The 21,833-nt window shown below is 38.8% G+C and overlaps 1 protein-coding gene across 1 annotated transcript; it reads right to left on the bottom strand.

Moving 5' to 3' along the window:
• Window positions 1-1,066: 1,066 nt before the first annotated feature.
• Window positions 1,067-21,376, bottom strand: SPI1 (Spi-1 proto-oncogene). The gene is made up of 5 exons (XM_075152277.1): window positions 20,907-21,376; window positions 14,242-14,335; window positions 6,691-6,878; window positions 2,562-2,718; window positions 1,067-1,874 (listed from the first exon to the last, which is right to left on the bottom strand). Exons 1-5 carry the CDS (start codon window positions 20,949-20,951, stop codon window positions 1,558-1,560), a joined length of 801 nt encoding a protein of 266 aa, XP_075008378.1. The 5' UTR covers window positions 20,952-21,376; the 3' UTR covers window positions 1,067-1,557.
• Window positions 21,377-21,833: the final 457 nt, after the last annotated feature.

Raw genomic sequence — 21,833 nt, forward strand, 5'->3', positions numbered from 1 at the left:
ACCAGACTTTTCACTTCCACAGTGAGATTGTTAGTTAGATAAAACTGATTATGTTTAGATATAATTTCGAGAACTCAGGTCTGTAAGAAGCTCATCACTTTCAACTATTTCTGGTTTCAGTGAGGGGCAAGCTCTGAAAAGCTTCAAGTTAGTTAGTTACGTTATTTAGTTGCGACTTCCAAATTGTCGTATTTGGCATGTTCTACTACATTTTAATATTGTTAAACAAACCTCTTCTCTTCATTCTAGACCTATCTCATTTCACCTTATCTATTTTGGAAGTCATGATGATTCCTGATTTCTGAGTGCTTGAATGCAATTGAGATCTGTTAAATAATGTTAAAATGCTAATTTTCTTAGTGTTAGTTGACTTTGGTTTTCTTTTCTGTGTTTAGATGTACTGGGTAACTTTACCATGGTATCTCAGGTGTTGAATTATTTTTTATTTTGCATTTTGAGTGTAATCTATACAATGCAGTTGTTATTAGTTACTATTCATTGTTTTACAGTAGGGACTAAAATCCACAGTTAAAAGCTTGGAAACCTTTCATACCAGAATTCTGCAAAGACATGATTAAATACAACTTATTTCCCAGAAAGGTTCATAAGCTAAAATCAAAATATCACTGTGGAGGTAAGCAAGGAAAAGGAAAGAACAGGAGCAGGAAAATGAGTGAAACCACAGAAGAACATGGTTAATTGTTATGTTCTAAACCGGATAGAGCTATAAATGTCATTCTTGGTATAAGTGAATAGAAATTATTCAACTGGCAGGGCTTCATTTGCACAGGAAAAAATAATGACAGATATATATGCATATGTATTTTAAAATTTACTTCAGTACTGTAGTCTCTTTCACAGTAATGTATCTCACTTATTATATTTGTTACTTAGTTTGACAGCATTGATGATGTTCCTAAGTAAATTAAAAAGCAGTGACGGATGGATAAGGCCCTATAATCCAGTGTGCTTTGTGTTCAGGTACCACACATGAGCTGTATCTGCATAACTGAATGCACATGAGATTTGTTTGTGAAGTAATCATTTATTATGCAAACACCAGAACTTCATTATATCAAATTTTATTAAATATGTACATGTTATTACTATTTAAAAGAACAAGTATCATTCCAAGATCTGCAAACTTCTCTCTAGCTTTGAGAGCTGCGGCAGAGCCTGTATTAATGCTAGTTTGAAAGCTGTAAGCTAATGCAGTGTCACTGTGAATGACACAGCACCACCTTTGAAGGCAAAACTTCATCAGCTGTATTCTTTAGTTACAATACAATCAAAAAAATCTTTCCTGGCAATAATATATTTGTACATTGTTTAAATTTCCCAACTCTGTCCAACTTGTAGGATGGAAGCAAAGAATTCTGTCACGTTTAGGATTCTCAGATGCTGAAGAAGGGAATTCGTACCAGAAACATCTGACGGTAAAGGCCGTTTAAAGGCAGAGAAGGGGGCACAGGAAGCAAAGAGAAAGATGCGTCCATCTCCTCTGCTGGTATCCAGCCAGGAGGTCTTAATATTTTTCTTGCTTAGGGTCCCACGGCCTCAGTGAGGATAATGCTTCCTATCAGTGACCCCCCTTCCCATCACCTCTCCACTAAACTGGTAGGTCAGCTTCTTCTTGACTTTCTTGACCTCCCCTGTCTTGCCATAGTTTCTCAAAGCCCGTGCCATCTTCTGATAGGTCATTTTCTTGCGATTGCCTTTCTGGATGCCCCAGCGATGCGCCAATGCTTCTTTGTGTTTGGAGGAGAACTGGAAAGTACCTTTTTCCTTGTCCACCCACCAGATGCTGTCCTTCATGTCTCCACTGCGAAGAAGATCCAGAAGGAACTGATATAGACGTATCTTTTTCTTGCTGCCTGTGTGAGAGTCAGAGAAGAAAGGCAGTGGAGCATTAGTATTAGCGCGTAGTTCTGCTGGTGAAGCAGCAGAACATATATATACTTCAGATAACCCTTTCAGCTAGCTTGTCAGTCACGTAACTTCTGCAGTTTGCAACATTTATAACAATAGACAGTTACGCTGTGAGGACATAATGTGGATTGATGTACCAAGAAGGAAAAAACAAGAATAAGGCCAAACTCTTATTCTGAAATTAATTTGCTAATTTGAAGCTAGTTGAAAAACATTGCTTATTTGAAACTAATCTGAAGCTAATTTGGGCAGGTTATACAGGACCTGACTTTCAGGTACTGAGCAAACAGAGCTAAATACTTTTTAAAATCAGTTCCTTGACCTTCTGCCTTGGTTTTCCCATCTGTTAATGGAAATTGGAGTAGAAATGGCAAAAGCAGTTTCCATTCAGGAAGCCTGAATAGGCAAGGCAGAAGGAGGGAGTACCTGAAGAAATGAGATTTGAGGTATAGACACAGTTATGGTCATAAAAGATTCAGAGGACGGGAGAGTGCAAGGAGTCAGGGAAAGTGAAGCTTTGGCAGTGGGATAAAATATTAGCACAGCAGTTCCACAGTTTTATTCATTATCATCATAGTAATGTAACAGCTGCTCAGCACATAGCTTGACGAAGTCCCTCTGTCTTCACTGACCTGTTTCTCCATGCATAATTCCAGGCCCAGGATCCACACCATCAGTCTCCCCATCTGATACCTCCAATGGGGGGCTCTGCCTCTCTATGTCCTCCTCATCAGAACTGGGCTGCGGTGGAGAGGAGTACTGTAGGCACATCCGGGGCAAATAGGACACCTTTGGGAGAAAAGAGGAGTAGAGGGAGGAGGTGGTGATAGAGCGTGGGGCGTTGAGATAAAAAAAGGAAATGTCATGGAGAGAGTTACAGAGAAGAGGGGGAAGAAAGTAAGAGGTATATGAGATTGTTTAGGGTAATATTGAGTGACTTAGTTGTTCACATTTATAATGAATACTGTGCAATTAAGAAGCACTTCCAGCTAACCGTCAACACTTACACATGTACAAAGATGCATCTTTACAAGAGGGAAGGAGGAATAAGGTTATGGAAGTCAGAACTTTCCCATATGTTATATCTTATGCAAACGATATTGCCCCTCTTCCCCCATACCTCCCCAAAGCTAGCGTTCTTCCTAATGAGTTTCTAATCCCTGTTGCCTATCCACAGTGTAAAACTGCTTTTGAGAACAACTTTTTTTCTGACACAGACCTTCTGGAACTACTCTTTTAAATTTGAAAGAGCTGAACAGTTCTGCCCTAGCATGGCTGCTTTGGCTGGCTTTGGCTCTGTTGTCCTCTTCCTTTCTCAGGCATAGCACCTTCTGACAGCACTGAATCCCTACAGGACTGCATTCAACTCTGGAGATGGGATTACACGGGTCTGTCAGCTTCCTGCCCTGAATTTCCCCCGTGAGGAGGGCAATAGCCTTAGCACTAAGATAAAGGATACATCATATTGGCTCACATTCTCTTTTCCTAAGTGGCTATCTGAAAATTCCCCATTAAAGGGGATTTCTCATCTGCAAAGCTAGCAAGCCAGTTTTTGTGCTAAATTCTCTTGCCCTTATATAGAGGTCTTGTCAGGAGCAGTGTGGAATATACCTTAGCTCTGTAAATTCTTGGTTGCAGCCTGGTTTGTTAGGGATCATGACCACTTGCCATGAATTATTGCGGCTTCTTATTTAAGAATGAGAAACAGATCAATCTGAGGGGCAGGGAGTAAGAACCCAATTCCTACATTAAAAAAACCCAACCAACATCCCCCAAACCCAGCAGCATATAGAATGTGGTTTTCATGAAATGGGCCAGATCAGTAGTCCTGGAAGGTGGGCTCCTTTTGAATGGCTTTTCCTTCCCTCCACCAAGAAAGGATGTCTTGAGCCTGATTCCTTTCCCCCTTTCCTTGAGCCATTCCCCCTTTCCAGGGGACCTTAGGCACTGAAGCAGGGAGTGGGTGTTCGCTTCATGAGTCACACCACCCGCCCCATGTCGGGCTTTGCCGAGTGGTGCTTTTCAGATGAGTTTTGCACCAGCTTAAAATGTCCCAATAAGGAGTGTGCAAAGGGCTGGTTTTGGGGTGCAGCAGCTGGCGGTTAATGAGTTGGCAGATTGGCGGGAGCCGATCTGGCAGGAAGGCCAGGATTGGGTAAGAGTGTGTGTAAGCTTCCTGTCAGATCCCCAAGAGCGAAACTTCAGCCCTCACCACAGAGTCACCTTTAGCTTTTTACAGTTAAGAAAGCTGCGGCCTCAGCGGTAGGAAGGAAGGGAGAGACAGGGCCATGGGGGAAGGGGCATGAGAAGGTGGGACAATGTCTTACAGGGGAGGGGAACAGAGATTGGTGCCCTTGCAGAGAAAAAGGTTGTGGAAACCTGGAGCGCGTTGGGGGGTGGTGTGGGAAAAGGAAACTGCTCCTCTGGGGCTGAGGGGGACGGTGGGAGAGTGCTGTGGAGGAGGGAGGGGGAATGGTGTCTCGCAAGCAAAGGGAGTTGCAGAGGCCAACCTGGGGAGTTGAGCAAGCTTCCCGCACACTGTCCCCACTTTCCCTATCTGCTGTGTTTTTGCTTACACTTTGCACCTGAAACTCAGCGTAGGTCAATACAGTGTCACACAGTTATGTTGCACAGAGTCACAGAGGACCTGCTAGTGTGTTTGAAAGAGCCAGGTTACTAATACAGTTCTGGAGAGAGAAAGCTTAAGAAACTGCTAGCACCTGATTCTGTATTCTGATGTTGTCTTAGGGTCTGTGGCATCCATTTGTGATCTTCCTCGTTCTACAGCTCTTCACAGTTTTCCAACCTTTTCTTTCATTCTCCCTTCAGAATGACTATTCTTTTCTTAATTTATTATTTGTGAGACCACCTGTTGGCAGGCTAACAAAACTTTTTAAAGAAATTTTGTGCAAGAGCAGCTTGAGCCTCAAATTTGATTTCACAAAATAATGTGATATCAACAGAAAATTAGAGAAATATCTTTGCATATCTTCCTTTATTTGCAAACTGTAACTCTGATATTGTACGACAAGCATGGGTGAAGTTAGTAACTGGCAAATTCAGTGGAGGATTAAAGCTTGCTTCCTGCTTCTGTTTCTTTGAAAATGCCTTGAATAACAGTATGTGTCGCCTAGGCTGAGACACACCAGAGTCTGAACCTCAGAGCATGCCGAGTACCACTTGCATGAGCTACCGTAGGTTAAAGCAAAAAGCCAAAGACCACAGCTGGTAGGGGAAGAGGAGGGTAGTGGTGAATTCTACCTACTAATATCTTCTGCAGCTCGGTATGGGGTGGGGCAGAGAGAGCACAGTGCTCTTTATCAAAAGTTGCAACAAAATTACTTCTCTGCCTTTTGTCCTAAAATGAAAACTGAGTAGAATGAAGTGGGATAAGCAGAAGCACCTTCTCTTGTTTTTCGGTCGTGCTTTCAAAGACATCCATAAAGGGGCTAATTTTTATTCTTTGCCTTTGGTTGGAGGTAACGGTCGGTCATTATGTATTAGCAGTTGCAGTGAGCAACTGAAACGACTTGAAGCTTCCCACAGACTGCTGTTCCATGAAGCATTTTTTATATTTGTAACTTTCTGTTCCTAATTCTTTGTTTGTATCTGCATCTTATATTCTATTCCTGATTTTTTTTCTGAGTAGCAGGTGAGAAGTTTGATGGCTTGCAGTCAGTCAGTTTCCTGTTGACAGTGTTAACTTATTCACTCCATTTTTTTCCATCTTTGTTTTTGATGAATACAGTATTTGTATACAATTTCAGTTTGCTTTGAACAAAGAAGCCCAAAATGACAGCTCCGTGCATGCAGTTTCTCTCACAAAACTTGAGCAATGGCATCGTTATATGCAGCACTGTAATGAGCAAGCACTTTTTTCTCTGACTTCAGTCCTACACTGTGTTACATTCAGCACATCGTATGTAGCTTGCCTGCCTGGGGAAACTCCTTAGCACAAGATCACCCAGCTTTCTTACTGCTCCCAGTAATGACTTTGGGCATATTCTTGTAGGATCAAGAGTTAAAAGTGATCTCCATATCCACTTTGCTTACTATCTTTGCAGTATGATGGAACCCCTTATAATTTCAGCTTTAGTGAGAATTCACTGGCACTTTGGTGACTATCTTTACTGCACAATGGAGTATCTTTTTTTACAGAGGGATGACTGGCTTCATGTAAAATCTGAGCAGAGACAGGACAGTGTGTTTTAGCTCGCTGCTTACTTACTTTCAGGTAAAAATACAAGTAGGTTGTCCTCAGCCTGTTTCACTGTGGTAAAATTACCAGTGACTTGTCTTTGTTAGCATTTCTTGTACAGGTCATGTAAAATTGTCAGGGTTGCTTGGAAATATTTAAAACTTTCCTACTACTTTGAAGCTCAGGATACTTCCCAGTAGTCATGGATACCGTTGCTATGACAATGCATAGCTTCTCAGGTCCAGTTCCTCTGCAGAATTTCAAAACAGTTGATTTTCCTTCCAAATGAAACAAAATTTTGAAATTTCAAAAACCTCCACAAAATGCAATTATCTTTTTAGGCGTAGTTTGAGGAACATGACTCCTCATTATCCAGATGAAAAGAATGCTTAAACCACATTAGTCCTGAAAATGAAGAATTTTATATCAAGTGCTTGTGCAGTAAGAACTTGTGTAATTCATTTCAACAATCTCTTTCACATAAGAGTATGCATTCCCTGATGCATTATTTTCCTTACCCTTAACTATCACCCTAAATTCTGAGTAAGGGTTGGTAACCATACCTGATGGTTGAGTCCGATGTGTGTGGTTGGGATTGCAGAATCCAAGACATGCATTTGTTCAATCTCCATGTGCCTGTACAGCTGCTGCAGCTGGGGAGGCTGTACACTCTGCAGTTCTGTGAAGTGATTGTCTCCAAAGGTCTCAAACTCACTGTGCATGTGGTGTGGATGGTATTCCCAGTAATGATCTAAAGAAAATAAAAATAGATTGTCTGTCATTACAAGATTAAGAAACGTGACATTTACCTGTCTTTCATTGGTTCCTACTCCTGTCACTCTCCTTTCTGCCCTCTCCACACCATCCCTGGTGACCTGTCTGTCTCTGGTGACAATCTATATAGATCCCTGTAAAGTTTCTTTTCCTAATCTCATAAATGCTTGTGGCTGGAAAGTAACACTTAGGCCACTTTAATTAGGAGAATACTCTTAGATGGAGAGATGGATTTCAATGATAATTTAGCACAAGATGCAAAAGACATTAATGCTGGCACCTTTCTCAAGAAGAGACCATAACAATCTTACATTTTCATTCTTGTCATATTCTCATTACACTCTTCTCATGGCATGGAAATGAGGAGATGGAGAAAATTTGCAGATTATTCTGCAATTATCTTCAGTCTTTATTTTACTGTGCTAGCAAAATTTCAGGAATGCTGCAGAAAAGGCACAGCACTTTGCTAGATATTTCCTGTAATCATGTGTTGGTATGTCACACATTTTTCAATTCCAGTACTAGTGAATAAAAGGATAAATTGTCTGGTGCTTTTAGATATGCAGTCTGGTGTACATTGTTTACAGTGAGGCTAAATTCTGATTCAAAAGGTAGACTCTCTCTACCTTTTTTATCTCTTTAGCATGTTTGAAATTTCTGTGATAGTTTAGATTTTCTTCAAAAACATAAAAAAGTACTCATATAACTACTATCCTGTTTCCTGATTTATTTACTTTTGAAATTAAATTCCATATCATTCTCACTTTTAGATTTCTGGATTTTTAGTTCAATATAAGCCTCCAAAATTTTTAGAATTTCATATTTGCTGCTCAAAATTTAAAAGCTGCTAGAGGAAATGTGAAGCATTGCAAATTCTATTTCTCTCTTACATACAGTAGCTGCATGCATAATTATGCACATATTTATGTGCACTCTGTTTTTTAAAATCAAAGTCAACATCATGTCCTCTGCTCTGACTGAGATAGGAACTAATCTTCCATAGTTTAACTTTCCATGCATCATTTTATGCATGGCCGAAATTTCTTTATGATATTCAGTGTAACAGTTCTAATTTATATCTTACTATTGTGAGTTTTCTTCTTTTGTATTATTATAAATAATTTCTGTCCTACCCTTTACATGTTTTCAGGTTGCTATCATGTACCCTTACAATCTAATTATAACTTACAATCCTAATTACAATCCTAATTATAACTTAACCCAGCTGTTTATATATTTAGCTCTTAGTCTTTCAATATAAATCAGTATATTCACCCCTCTAATCATACTTGTGCACTTCTCCAAGCTCCCTCCCAGCTGTTGAAATCCTTCCGATAATGTGATGGACAGAACTGAACATGTTGTTCCAAGTGTAGTTGTACTGAATTTATAGAGGAGCAATTGTCTCATTCTGCAATGTGATGTTATTGTGTATGACATTTTCTGGATACTAATGTGCTGTGAATATTTTTTCTTAAATACCAGTTTAATTCTTTCTCTCAGCTTCTATCTCCTCATCCTCCCCCATTTATGTTTCAAACAATTAGGTCTAATCTCATTGAGGATTTGAAATCCGGGATAGTGTCTTTGAATGTGGCTTCCTTTAGAGGGAACTCAGTGATGTGATTATACCAAACATAGTTGTACCTGAGAAGTTGTAAGCTCTTTTAGCTGCTTTTATGGCTCAGGCCTGTAGAAACTTATTTGGAGGCTCATCAGACCATTTACCACACCAGTGCTTACTTTTTTGTCCTTCCTGCTTTTCTGATTCATGGGTAAACCATGTCACTGCATTGTGAAAGGGATGGAAAGATGCTTATAAAAGCACCCAGGGAGCTGCTGCATTACTTTGTAATTTCTTTGCTTTTTTGTGGGCTGTGTACGGATTTTATAGCCCAAAGTTATAACTACAATGCACAGTAGCACTTCTTCATGTTGTGGTGCTAGAGAAAAAATTTATTCTCTCTGGTAAAAAAGTGTTTTTTATGGGTGCAAAGTACCCAGGTACTTTTACATTCATGACTACTCCAACCCCAGAAATGGCAGTGTGTGCGAGTTTGAATTCACAGGTCATCTAAGGCTGTGTCCTGGTAGGAGGCTTTGGGCACTTTCAATCTGAAACTTTTTTGTTTAGTTGTGAATATTTTTCACACTAACTCATGCTTTTTCTGGGTTAAATTACTGCAGATTTCTCTAAGTAGAGCCAACCATTGAGGCCCCATATACCATGGGCAGCCCTGTATAATAAATTGTGGAGAATACATTGCAGGAGTAATCTATACTCTTGTTCCTTAGAATGATCTGGCTCTGCTCGTTGTGCAGAAAGTCCTCTGTCAGGTGGCAATGTATATTCTCAAAGACCCCGGTCTTTGATAATCTACTACAGCAAGTGAGATCAATGCATAATTGTGAGGATGACAAAGCCCAGGCAAAAGTCTCCGAGGCTGTCAATGGCAGGTCTTCAGCTGTGGAATGTCTTGCTAGTAGTAACTATGGTGGTCAAGAGAGAACACAGTACATTTCCAACATGCATAGCTATGAGTATTTGTGCATGCTCCGAGTGGTCTACTTTTGATTCTTCTTAAATATTTTTTTAATCAGCGGTCACGTTTTTATACTTCAAGATACCTCTTAGTTTTTTGGAGCCTGTGACAAGGTTCCTGCTGCCTCCAGAACTGTTCTTTTAAACTCTTTCTTGGCAAAAAAATTAACCTATGGAACACTATTTATGCATATTCATGTTAATGGCTATGTAATATTTAGCCTAGTCACTACTGAATTCCTGTTTTATGGAATTACATGCTGCTGTAAAAATACTATAATAGAATAGTAGTAATAGCACAGCATTTAGGGACTTAGAGTGACCACATAATACAAATACATAATACAAAACCAATACTAATACAAAATAAATCTATGTCAGAAATTACTTCAACACAAACTTATGTCCAAATATTGAAGTTGTGACAGGAGAAAAAGTCCTTATTTCCAAGTTATCTATAACTTCACGTGATGCTTAGGAAAAACAATATTGTTTTAGTTACATTTAGTTACAAGAGAAATTCCGAATTCTGTCTCCACAAGCCCCTCTGCAGTTAACCATCCTGGCTAAGTTATTGCACATGAAAATATACAAAATTTCTAAATATCTGTGTCTGCAGTTATTAGAGTTATCAGCAGCTGTTTACTTCTATGTTCTTTGGTAGTGCGCATAGCAATTCTTTTCTCAAAAACGTAAAGGTGGAAGGAAGAAAAAAGAAAGGAGAGAAAAATTCTAGAAATGGAAAGTGTCTATTCTTTGGGTAAAGGAAAATGTCATTAAAAGCCAAGCTATAGCTACACAATGGAGTCATTATGAGAAATTTCATGTGAAGTGAAAGAGGATGTGAAAAAAATTCTCTCTTATAGAGACATGGAGATGGTGTTTGTTTTGGTCTTGTATGTAGTGAAAGGTTAGAGGAAGGACAGTCATGAATTCTGAACTCCCTCCCATGACAGAGAGGATGTTAGCCTGTTGGGAAGCAATAGCGGACCTGAGGGCATTGTGTTAATATCACCATGGAGGTAGATTCTCACTCTGCGAGTGAGAAAACATAACTGAACTTTCTCAGTCATCTTCTGACGATTGTAAATTGCTTTGCTTCTGTTTTAATAGATGAATAATGTTAGAACCAGCAGTTAGAATATGAAATAGGCTTAAGGAAGGTATTTATTATACAGTGGAGTAACAGGCTAAATCTGCGTCACGCAGTGCAAAATCATGCAGAAACTCATGAGCCAGCTCTTGAACCGGAAACGTGACAGCTCTGTCAGCACAGCACTCTGCCCGCTCTAAGGAGACATGGCTTCCTTGTGAGGTCCGAGCTAGTGTCTCTGAGTGGTTCTGCTCTGTGCTGTACAGATTTTCCAACTCATTTTGAACTAGGAGAGGGTTTCTTACACAGTGCCACATGGCACAGCTTAGATGTTCCCACTGTGTTTCGCTCACCTGAAAAAACAAGCTAAGAAAAAACCCGTAGAGGAAATGAGAAAAATATGGAAAATGAATGTCTTGATTCCCTACAGAATCGCTCTCTGTTGAGTGAAATGCTGTGCTCCTAGGCAGTGCAGCAGTCTTATCTATAACAACAGTAGGATCTCATTAGCTCTCACTTTACAAACTTCAGGATTTTAATAATGCCAAACGTTTGAAAATCTATGAGTCAGGCCCCAGCAAATCATGAGAATGGCTTTGAAGCGAGGGGATTTTTGGTGAAGTTTGGAGTTCTTTCTGTTTTCCATATAGCATTTAAGACTAAGGTTCACATGTTTGGACTTTCCTCCACTTCTGTGTGGGCTAAAATCCTAACAAAATCAAAGCTGAGGTTCTTAAATGATCATATTACTCCAGGAGGTGGGATGAAAATAAAATCCCAAATCACAAAATCCAGTAAGTTCCATGAGGCTAGCAACAAAGTGAACAAGGGTCAGCATTCAGCTTCATACAAAAAGTGATTTTTACTAAACCAATAATGTTTAGTAATAACTTAGAGACAAAGCTGCAGTGGAATTTTGTAATTACTAAGATTGCATCAGTGTTACAAAATATGCTGTATTACATTTACAGGCTTACTAGCATACAAGCTTAGGGCAGGGTGATGGACTAATACATGATCACTAGAAGTAGATTCTGTCCTGCGTGACTCTGTCTCTGTGTTTATTACAGTATTTACAAAATAGTTAAACTACAGCATACAAAATAAATGCAAACAATGCATGTTGTGATGAACATATGGATATTTTTATGGTGTGTTTTTGCTTGTTAAATTTAGTGTTCACTTATTGGCAATGATCTCTTACAATTTAATTAGTGACACACTATTGTGTGTACTTTACTGTACTTTACTCATGTAAACATGGAGTAAGGGTTGCCTTCAGTCTTATGTTCTAGAAAAGTGACAGTAATGCATGTAGGACAGATCTACAGGTTAAGATATTGCCATCTCCCATTCACAAAATTAATTTGCTAGCAATGAGAGAGAGAGAGGTAGTCTGACACTTGAGCAAGACCTGCTTATCAGCAAAGTCAGAAGTATTATTCTGTCTTGTAGTATCTATTTACTTTATCTGGTAGCTTTTCTTTGAGGTCCATAGTAGTATTGAGTAGACCTGCAAAATTATTTTTTATGTATTGCCAGTGATCTCACTGTACCCCAAGCTGAACTCCTCTCTCACAATTCTGTCCTACTTATTTCTTCTTTTTTCCTATCTAATCATGTTCTCAGCTCTTTCACTTCACTGTTATCACTGCAGCACCTTATTTATTCTTTTTCCCCGCCATTTTTCGATCATTGTTCTGAACACTTAGTACATATTTCTAAAAGTAGTTTGTCCCTTTCCTGCTCTTCTGCACAGCTGTTCTCAAAACCCACTACTTCTGTCATGTTAACAAAATGAAAGCCAAAGTTGGGTTTGTCAATGTTTATAGGAAAGAAGCAAAATGTGTTAATTTGTGTTTTTCACTCCCCTTTGTATTCTTTGGTTGTTCATTGCTCTTTTGGACTGTGAGCAATTCAGAAAAGCGTAGGGCATATTAGATATTTAGACACAACCAACTACATTAGAGGTACTTTCATAAATAAAAATTTGATGGAAATGTGCAGGCTGGGATTAAGTTGCCTCTTCCATAACCACTTACTGTAGGAGTTAAAACATTAAACGATGTTTTTTTGTGTCTTTATGACAAGCGCAACACAAGTTTAGGAAGAGACAAATTTCTGTTCAAAGTGGGTGTTTAGGTACTACATAGGCCATAACCCACATAGGTGACTTTTGAGTTTTTGTTGTGTTCATTATGATGAGTAAAAATGTGTTAATGATCTGAGCGGTGTAGCTTAGGAACAGCCTTCCAACAGAAAAATGGGCAGTAAACCAGATGGCATGATAAGATTGGGAAGATAAAGGGATGTTGTTGCTTGAGGTAGCCTAGATTTAATGACAAATTATTTCCTAGTGCTTTTTCCTACATGGCATCTTTTATATTTATTGTTTAATTGTCACGGTTGCCTTTTGAGATAATATATGTTATCCTCATTTTATGGGTGTGTAAACAGATATAGGTTATAATGTAAAAACCCTGAATTTCCATGTGGAATTTGCTGGGTTTGATTAACGTGACTTGACAGATGCCATGAGATAACTTATAAAAACTGAATTAATTCTTTGTCTCCAGGTGTTAAGAATATCATAGGTGTTTCTTGAATGCAATGTAGAGAACAAATTTAGGTAGGAATTTTTCCAGTTAAATGCTTAGAACAATCCTATTCTGTAGCTTGCTGTCCCTTAAGGTAGCTTCTGTTGCCACAGATAAAACAGTGCTATACTGTGAAGTTGTTAGATGTCTTAAATCAGGCAGTGATGGGTCTAGTTGCTATATCAGTGGGAGTCTTTTAGGGAAACTCCAGGATCTGAAGGGACTGCCACGAGTGACACAGTAGAACGGTGTTTTTCCTTCCTGAGTCAATATTGACTCTGATATTTCCAGGGTGGTGTTGCTGGACCATTGTATTGCACAGGAGACAAAATTCACAAAGCAAGACTCTCCCCTCTGCATTGATTAAGAGTCCAGTGCCCAGACAATGTGAAAATATAAAGACACCAAAGCTTTGAAATCGCATACATAAATTAAAGCAATAGATAATCATACAGTATTTTTATATTGAGCTAGGATTATGTACAAACAGCTACAAGGAAGTTTTACATAGATTTAGAGAGAGGAAGTACTTGGGTGTACTGGAGGAAGAGCACAAGTTAAAGCTAGGTGTGGCAGCATGCAAAAGAGATCAAAAGAAAGAGAGAAATATATGGAGTTGAAAAAGGCCAAATACCAAAGAAACATAACTAAAATGAAGGCACAAATAGAGTGTCTAAGACCTAAATCAAACAGGAATTGGAGATGGGAACACAAGAAGAGAAATACAATATTGAAAAGCCATGTCCTCAAAGAATTCTGAAACAAGCAAAGTGCTTTTGATCTGCAGAGGAAAGTAAAAACACAGTGTAGATAATGAAGGATAGAGATCATGAGATCCCACCTTCCTGGCAATGCACTGAATGTCCTGGAAGCTCCTTGCATCATTCAGTGCTTTCTAAAATTCTCTTTCGCAGAAACCGTGTTGCAGTTGCTGTCTTGGAACAGTGCCATTAAGCAGAATAAAATATTGTTGGTTTCTGATTTGAAAGTATGGGCCTATACATTATAGATCACAGCAACATGTTTGTTCTTTTCCTGAATGTCCTAAATCTCTTTCCTGTGCTATCTCATGAGACTTTATGCTCCAAGAAGATATTTTTTAACTTACCACCATGACTCTCTCCATCACTGTTGAGATATTGGTAATAGTCATGGGGCTGTCGGTAGAGGTCTGACTCATAGGGTACCATATCTTCAGAGGGCTGTAAAGAGAAGAGGAATTTTTAGAACTGTAAGCTTACACAAATCCCTTCAAAATTATTCATATAGTTAGTGAGGGGGAGATGCCAACACATTTTATATTGCCTAGGGGAAAGAAGGGGGAGGCTTCAAGTTCTTATTGAATCAGCAGGAATAAAATGCTTGACACCAAACACTGGTTTGCAAATAAAAAAACAGAGTAATCCATCTCCTTAGACCCAGTCTGTGTAGCAGAGCTTGTCCTGTGGTATTACACAAGTTCTTGTGTATCCCGCCCTCCAACCTTCTGCGGATACTGCTTAGAGAGCTGTCTTGGACATCAGGCCCAAGCCAAGATGCCATCACAGCAGCACAGCAGGGAAACCTTTTCTTTGGTAGTGACAGACATTTATTATTATCATTCCTCCTGTACACAAAAGAGAAAGCAGAAACTTGTCTTGCTTAAGCATGTTATTCTGAGTGTTTCTAGGAGGTCTCACTAAATGAGAGTGGCAGTTTGTAGGAGGGTAATGACATTGACAGAGGGCATAAAAACATTTTCTGTCTCAGTTTTTGTCCAAGATGTAAATGTTTGCTGGTTCAAATCAGCTGCACAGGGCTGTTAGGTATGCACAGAGAAGACTTAAAAAGTCCAAATGTGGGGCAGATATTGAGTCGTGACCTATTGGATGCTTAGCTGTAGATTTAAAGTCCTCTTTATCTTCTTAAAACAGGTGACAGGGTAACTTTCCCACTTGTCTTCCTCCCCCCGCCTAGTATTCCAATGTTAATACTGTTTAACGTCTTATGTTGTTTCAATAAAGGTGGTCTGTTTATTGTTAGTTGTGCACAATTCTGTTGCTTCATTTAACATTTGGTTTTGTCTTTTTCCAGAATGAAGAGTTGGAGCAGGACAATGTGCTTCACAGGGCTTTGCTAAACTTTTGTCCAATTAACTTTGTTACAATATTTTCTTCCAATCTGAACAAATTCTTAGAGTGTCAACAGCAATGTAGAACTCAAACACCTTCTTGCTTCTTGTTCTGAAGGGAAATTATTTCTAGTAACATTTTTCTTCTGTTAATGACTTCAGCATAACTAACTTTAAAGAAAAGGACAAATATTTAAACCAATATGATAACATACACGATGGACATATTTTTTATGTTCATATCTTTGTATGTTCACATGCCTATCTGTATGTCCCAAATCCTTATCTCCCTCCATAAATCTGTGTCGTTGGAACACCAGCATTTTGTAAGCTTAGGCTATGGTGACAGCATGCCAGAAATGCAGGCGAGCTTCTCTTTTTCTTCCTCCTCCAGACTACTCGAGAACATGAAACCTAAGGCAGCAGCTGCCATTAAAATCCAGATGGAGGTGGTAGATAAGCAGCTGGCAAAAGGAAAAGGTTTTTTTTTCTGGTGAAAACTCCATCAGAGTTACCATTGCTCATTAACGCTTCTCTTTAATTCTTCTAGTTAACTCCTTCAGTTCATTCTGTTGGAATTTGGGGATTTAAAGATTGTCCTTTTCTAGGAATGCGATTTCTATTATGACATTGAAGAAATTAGATCAAGAAAAAGAGACTTATTCCCAGAGAGTTAAGATGTTAGAACACAAAAAGGTAGAAAATACTTTCAGAAATTACTTCGGTCCTTGGTAGATCCTTAGTAGCAGCTGCATGCTGTATTAGCGTATCATATTAAAACGCACTGGTAAGACTGCCTAAAACGTCATGACTTCCAGAATACACACTAACTGGGCATCAGATCCATGGAATATTCAAAGCCTCAGGAGCAAATCCATTGCTTGGCTGTCAGCTCCCAATATAATCTGTGGTGGTGGATAATTGCTTTGGGGAAATCTTGAGAAGATGATAACCCATAATAAAGAAAATCTAAGGGAAAGACTAAGTAAAAGGAGCAAATCATCATTTAATTGTATCCACAGCAGGGATACCAGTGAAGGGACTCCTCTTACTTCTGGTCTCCAGAGGACGTAGGTGCAGTCTCCCTTTCCAAATCAATGTGATTCCAATAGAATTGCCCTTCATCTACACAGAGATTTAATGGGAAGTATAATCTATTTTCCAGATTTCAGAGGGGTGGTCAAAGGAGACAGTACAGCATAGATTCTCTCTGATGCTTCTGGTTTTCCTCTACATATTTTCTTTGTGTTCTCTCTAACTGTGACTGGTTATATGCATTCACTCATCCCCATTCCTTAGACCTGCGGTGTACTCTGATCTCTGACAAGAAAAAGTAATGAGACTGTGTTTTGCTTTCTTCAGGATAAAGTTCTGAATGGAATTTCTACTTTTCATTATCTTTGCAAATTAATTCACCCCACTCCCCCATTTCCTTTCCATAAATATATGCTTCCTGTTAAATCATGTCAACCTGAAGAATGTATGAAGTTTTTGCCTTCATATTCAGAACTGTTAATTTGTCATAACTCAAAGGAAAGCATTCATATTCTGTGAAAGGACAGACCTCATCCAAATGGAAAATGCACATCATACTAGTTGGGAGAAATGGAGGTTAAAAAAGTCATATAAATGTACATAGTTCGAAAGAAAGCTTTTTGTTTCCTTTCAACTAAAATACTAGAAACTGACTGAAATTATAAAAATTTTCCATATCTAAATGTATCAAAGTTTGTAGCTCTGATAAATATTTAGTCAAAAGTAAAGAAATTTGCAAAGAAATCAGTGTCCTGTCAATCTAGGCTTAATTTGCTATGTATAAAATTTCCACTTCTACAACAAAAGCTCTATCACTCATATCTTTACAGAAGTATAGCTTGACAGGAAGGCCAAGCATCAGTCCAAAAGCAGATAAACAATACGTACTTTAGGCATGGGAAAGAACGTTTGACTTTTCCTAGTTGTGTTCTTCCTTTGTTGTCTCTTCTTCCCTAAGATTTTCCAAACTCGCCCATTTCAATCCAATATACTATAACAGGCAATAGTGTCTCACAGTCTGAGAGCTGAGAATGATGTATTTCTACCGTTCGAAAGCCAGTTTTACAAGTTCAGATGTGTATTCAATGACCAGAGCTAAAGGAAGGTGTGTTAAATAGACTACTAAAAAGGTGATTCCCTTAATGTTTACAGATCTGGCTGACTGCAGAGCAAGTTGCAGATACTCAACATCTAAAAACCAGTCTACTTTTACATAGATCATTGGTTTTTTACATATTCTGTTTTGAAAGTCTGGGACTTAAAATCTCTTTATTATGGTTTGTGGGAATTTTCTTCCTTAGATTTGTTTTCTGCTCAGTGATCCATTTGATAAAATATGTATGTGTATATCCCTATGCAACCTGGACCAATCCATCCCCACAAAGGACTTGAATTGGCACCACTTTCCATCTTGGTGTCTGATCTTCAAGGGTACAGTAACTATTATGGGAAAATGCATATTAAATATTTAAAACTTTATGTATCATAAACTTAATCAGATTGTGGTCAAAGGAGACAGTACAGCATGGATTCTCTCTGATTATCTTTATCCTGTGGGAAGGTGGGATATTTTCCTCTATTCATTAGAGAAACTATTTCCAAGAACCTGTTTTTAATCTCGCTCTGGTTTTTTTAAAGTTTTATTAAAAGTTTTTTCTCGAGTTAGAGAGAAGAGATTTCGCTATGTGCTGCTGTTGCCTCTTGTACCAATCTTTACCCACTTGCCCCATCCTTCTCTGGAACCTCCCCACCCACACACCCATTTCATCATCTTACTTACTAATAGCACTTCCATGACTGTTTTGTTTCCCCTGACAGAAAGCAAAGAATGGCTTATGTTACAATTTAATATTTAACCTGATGTCAATGGTCATTTGTTCTATCAATTGTTTTCATGTAAAAGAGTGACAGAAAGCTTTGTTAGCAACTCACAGCTGTGGTCTGAAGTTGGTATCTCCTTTCCTACATGCCATGAGGTGCAGTACGCTATCAAAAACCATATTCCAATCTCAAGCAAGAGGTCAACAAACAATACTTTAACTGTCACAGACTTTGATAAATGGAGAGTTGCCTCCATCTTCCTTCTTTGCCCTGAAAATCAAGGGAAAAGCCACAAAACTACTTGGAGAAAGCTTGGTTGGCATTGGTTTGAGAGAGATACAGGGGACTCAACTGACTAGCAATCTGAAAATTCTTGTTATTCACCAAGACTTTGTCAGATGATTCCAGGTGATTGTAAATTCACTATATGCTGATCTTTTTTTGTTATCCTGACATAACTATTCACTGGCATGTGATTCAGAAATGCTCCACACAGTTTCCAATGATGTGCTGCTGAGACAAGTTTTAAGGCCAAGATTAACCGTATTTCCTTGGAAAAAAATTACAGTATAACTATCTTAGAAAAGATGAGTAAAAATATTAGCATTATCACTCATTGGGCCAGCCTCACTGGACCATGCTGGCAATGCAGTTATGTGGAACAGAGTGCTTCGCTCTCACACAAATACACTTCCATACAAAGCTGTGATTTCTACAGGTGGCTACTTAGGGATTCACATATAACTGGGGCCCTCTTTAGGCAAAGGTGTTTGACTTAATAATTTTTTACCCTGTAGCACAACTAGATTCTATCATGCACTAGAAGACATGGGCCCAGTTTGCAGAACTTTTCCGTACAAAATTCCTAGTCTTCAGAGAAGGATGCTAAACCATTTGAGCAGCGTTTTCCAAATAAAGGGTAAGAGTTTCCTAGCGCAGTCAAGAGGAAGGCAGTTACTGACCCACCCTCAACTGAACGGGGAGGGGCAGAGGAGGGAAGTATTGCTTCACAGAAACCCCTGTCTAGAAACAGGGGTCTATGTCTCCCCTCTGAAAAAGCCCCAGGAGGCACAGACATTTGTAATGATGTCATGAGGGGCTCTAACTGGCAGTGCTCAAAGGGCACTTAAAACTATTTTGAAAGTACAAACCACAAAATTATTAATTTTTGGACATTTTAATCACAAAAATAAAAACCAAATTGCCCTGTCAAGTGCTCCTGTAAGACATAATTGTATCTTCACTGCCTCTTGTATCATTCATCTGAACAGAGTTCAGCCAGAATATTAACTGCCACACAAATTAGAATATGGGCCAGACTCTCTTAGATTTTCACTCCACTTATTCAATGTATGCACTGGAATTCAATACTGAAAAAGAGAGGCCAGAAAACTTGGCTATGACTGAATGAGTGGACAGCAAATTAACGATTATATTTTTTTTTTAAATGGAGATGCTGGTTTCTGGGGTAGTTGAGGACAAGGTTTGGGTTTCTTTTTAGTTTTTTTTTAAGCCCAACAAGTAACAGATTGAGAAATCTCTGTGTACTTTTTTCATTTTCTCAGTTTCTTTTCAGATTTCTATGCTGATGCATTTACAGTAGATCCACTGGGCCACTCGGTGTATTTAAGAAAAAAAAAAAAAAGATTTTTAAGGTCTTTTCACCCTTTGGGTAGATAGGGGATTTCAGGGACACTGATGATGAACTGCTAGAATAAAGGGTTTCCCGAAAAGAAGACATATTTTTTCAGTCAACATGGATACCAAACATGAAAGGAATTCAAAGGGCCATCTTTCTGGGTGGAAAATAAGGAAACATGTCTTTAGCCTTCATTAGATGGGACAAGACAAAAAGAAAACTTGATACAAGTTTTGTTCAAAGGACTCTTGGATCTGCATTGTCTTTTTCTGTTTTCTGAACACATACAGCAATTACCGTAAGTCATCTACCACATAAAAAGCCAAGTAAAATACCTTATCTGACATCTCTTCAGCTTCTACAAACTTAATAAAATGTAGTTAGGGCCTCTTTTACCCATTCTGCTTAGAGATTTCCCATTAAGGTTTGTTTCTGAACAACAGGTTAGTGACATTACGTTCTTCATAAATAATAATTTCCGAACTCACCGTATGATAAATTACAGCAGTGTAATAATGCTTCAGAGTTAAAGAAAGGATAGAAACAGCCTCATAAGCATACAGAAAATTTTGTAACTTGGAGAAAACATTGAAAGACCAATTCAGGGTTGTGGGTTTTTTCCCCGCATTCACAAATTGCTTTTTCATAGCAAGTGAATCCAAGAGAATTCAGTTCAAGAGAAGCTGAAGTTAGAAACTAAAATGCCACCATTGCAAAAAGCACTGAGTCCTAAAATCTGCAATAGGTAAAATCAGCATTCAGCAACTCTTCTCTCACAGATTGGTAGATAGTTAAATACATAAACTATGTCAGAGACATCGGATTATTAAGAATTACAACCTGAAGAAAGACTCGGCCTTGTATCACAAAGCCGGCATTGAAGAAAAAAATACACTGACTTGCTATACGCATACTCTACAAAAATACCATACATTTAATCTGTGAAAACAAATGGAGATCAAAATCAGATACAAGTTTAGGGAGGAAATGTTAATTTCCCATTCATTGCAATGTTGTCACTAGCTTTATATATTGACCTCAGCCCAACTTCCTGGCATTACAAATACAGACCAAACCAGAGATATTCTCAAATAATAAAACCTGGTTTACTTTGCCTTTTGCTACTGAGCCCAATGATCCATATTAGGAATAAACCCCATATACTCACAGGGGGAATGAGGGGAAATCCTTCCATTTTGCAAGCTTGCAACATTCAGCCAACTTCTGAGTGAATTTTTCTTAATTCACTTTTCAAACATCCAGAATAACTGACTTGAAAAAATCACATGAAACAAAAAAAAAAAAAAAAAAAGAAAAAAAAAAAAAAGAAAAAAGTGAGATCCTCAGACTCCGTGAAGTCCCTTTGCAGTGATGGATCTCAGGATAGGAGAAGGTCCCTAACAAGTTTTCATAGTTTGCCCTAACAGGTTCTGAGGTGAACTTCTTCCCGAGTTGTATGTGAAGTTCCTGATTTTATCAAATGTCTGTAGAAGGGAGATAGCCCTTGGGTCTATCAGTGCGCTGTGACATCACAGCTTTTAGCCAGTTTGCATAAATCTCATTTCAGGGAGCTGCGGCGCTGTAACAGGAAGTCTGCCCTGAGCCAGATCTGCCATGGGGCAGGTGCTTACTGTATAATCAGCAACCCAGAGCCTGGGCCTGCTACCAATAAACAAGCGTATGGGTGCAGTGCTCTGTGGGGGACTATATGCGTCCCACTGTAGATGAACCATAACGATGGTGCTGCTCTCTGGTTTAATGATGTATCATAGAGACACAGTCCTGACAACTTCTGTGAGGACAGTGCAGTGGCATAGACTTGCTTTAACAATAGTCCTGTGTTGGAATTAGGTGGCAATACTTAGCAGAAAGGAAAAAAAAGAGTATGCAGTTTCAAATATACAGTCTTAAGTTTCTACAAAATACTGAAGTTAAGCCCATGAGACTTTCTTCATAAACCTTGCAAGAGAGCAAAATGATTCAGTGAAAGATACTTAGCCCTCTTATTTGTTTCTTGTGATTTCTTTTCTTTTCTAGCTCCTGCAAGGAGAAAGCGAGTGGGGAAAAGGAGAAAGTATTACACGTCCCATGCAAT

This window comes from Calonectris borealis, chromosome 5, assembly GCF_964195595.1.
Source record: "Calonectris borealis chromosome 5, bCalBor7.hap1.2, whole genome shotgun sequence".
Taxonomy (NCBI): Eukaryota; Metazoa; Chordata; class Aves; order Procellariiformes; family Procellariidae; genus Calonectris; species Calonectris borealis.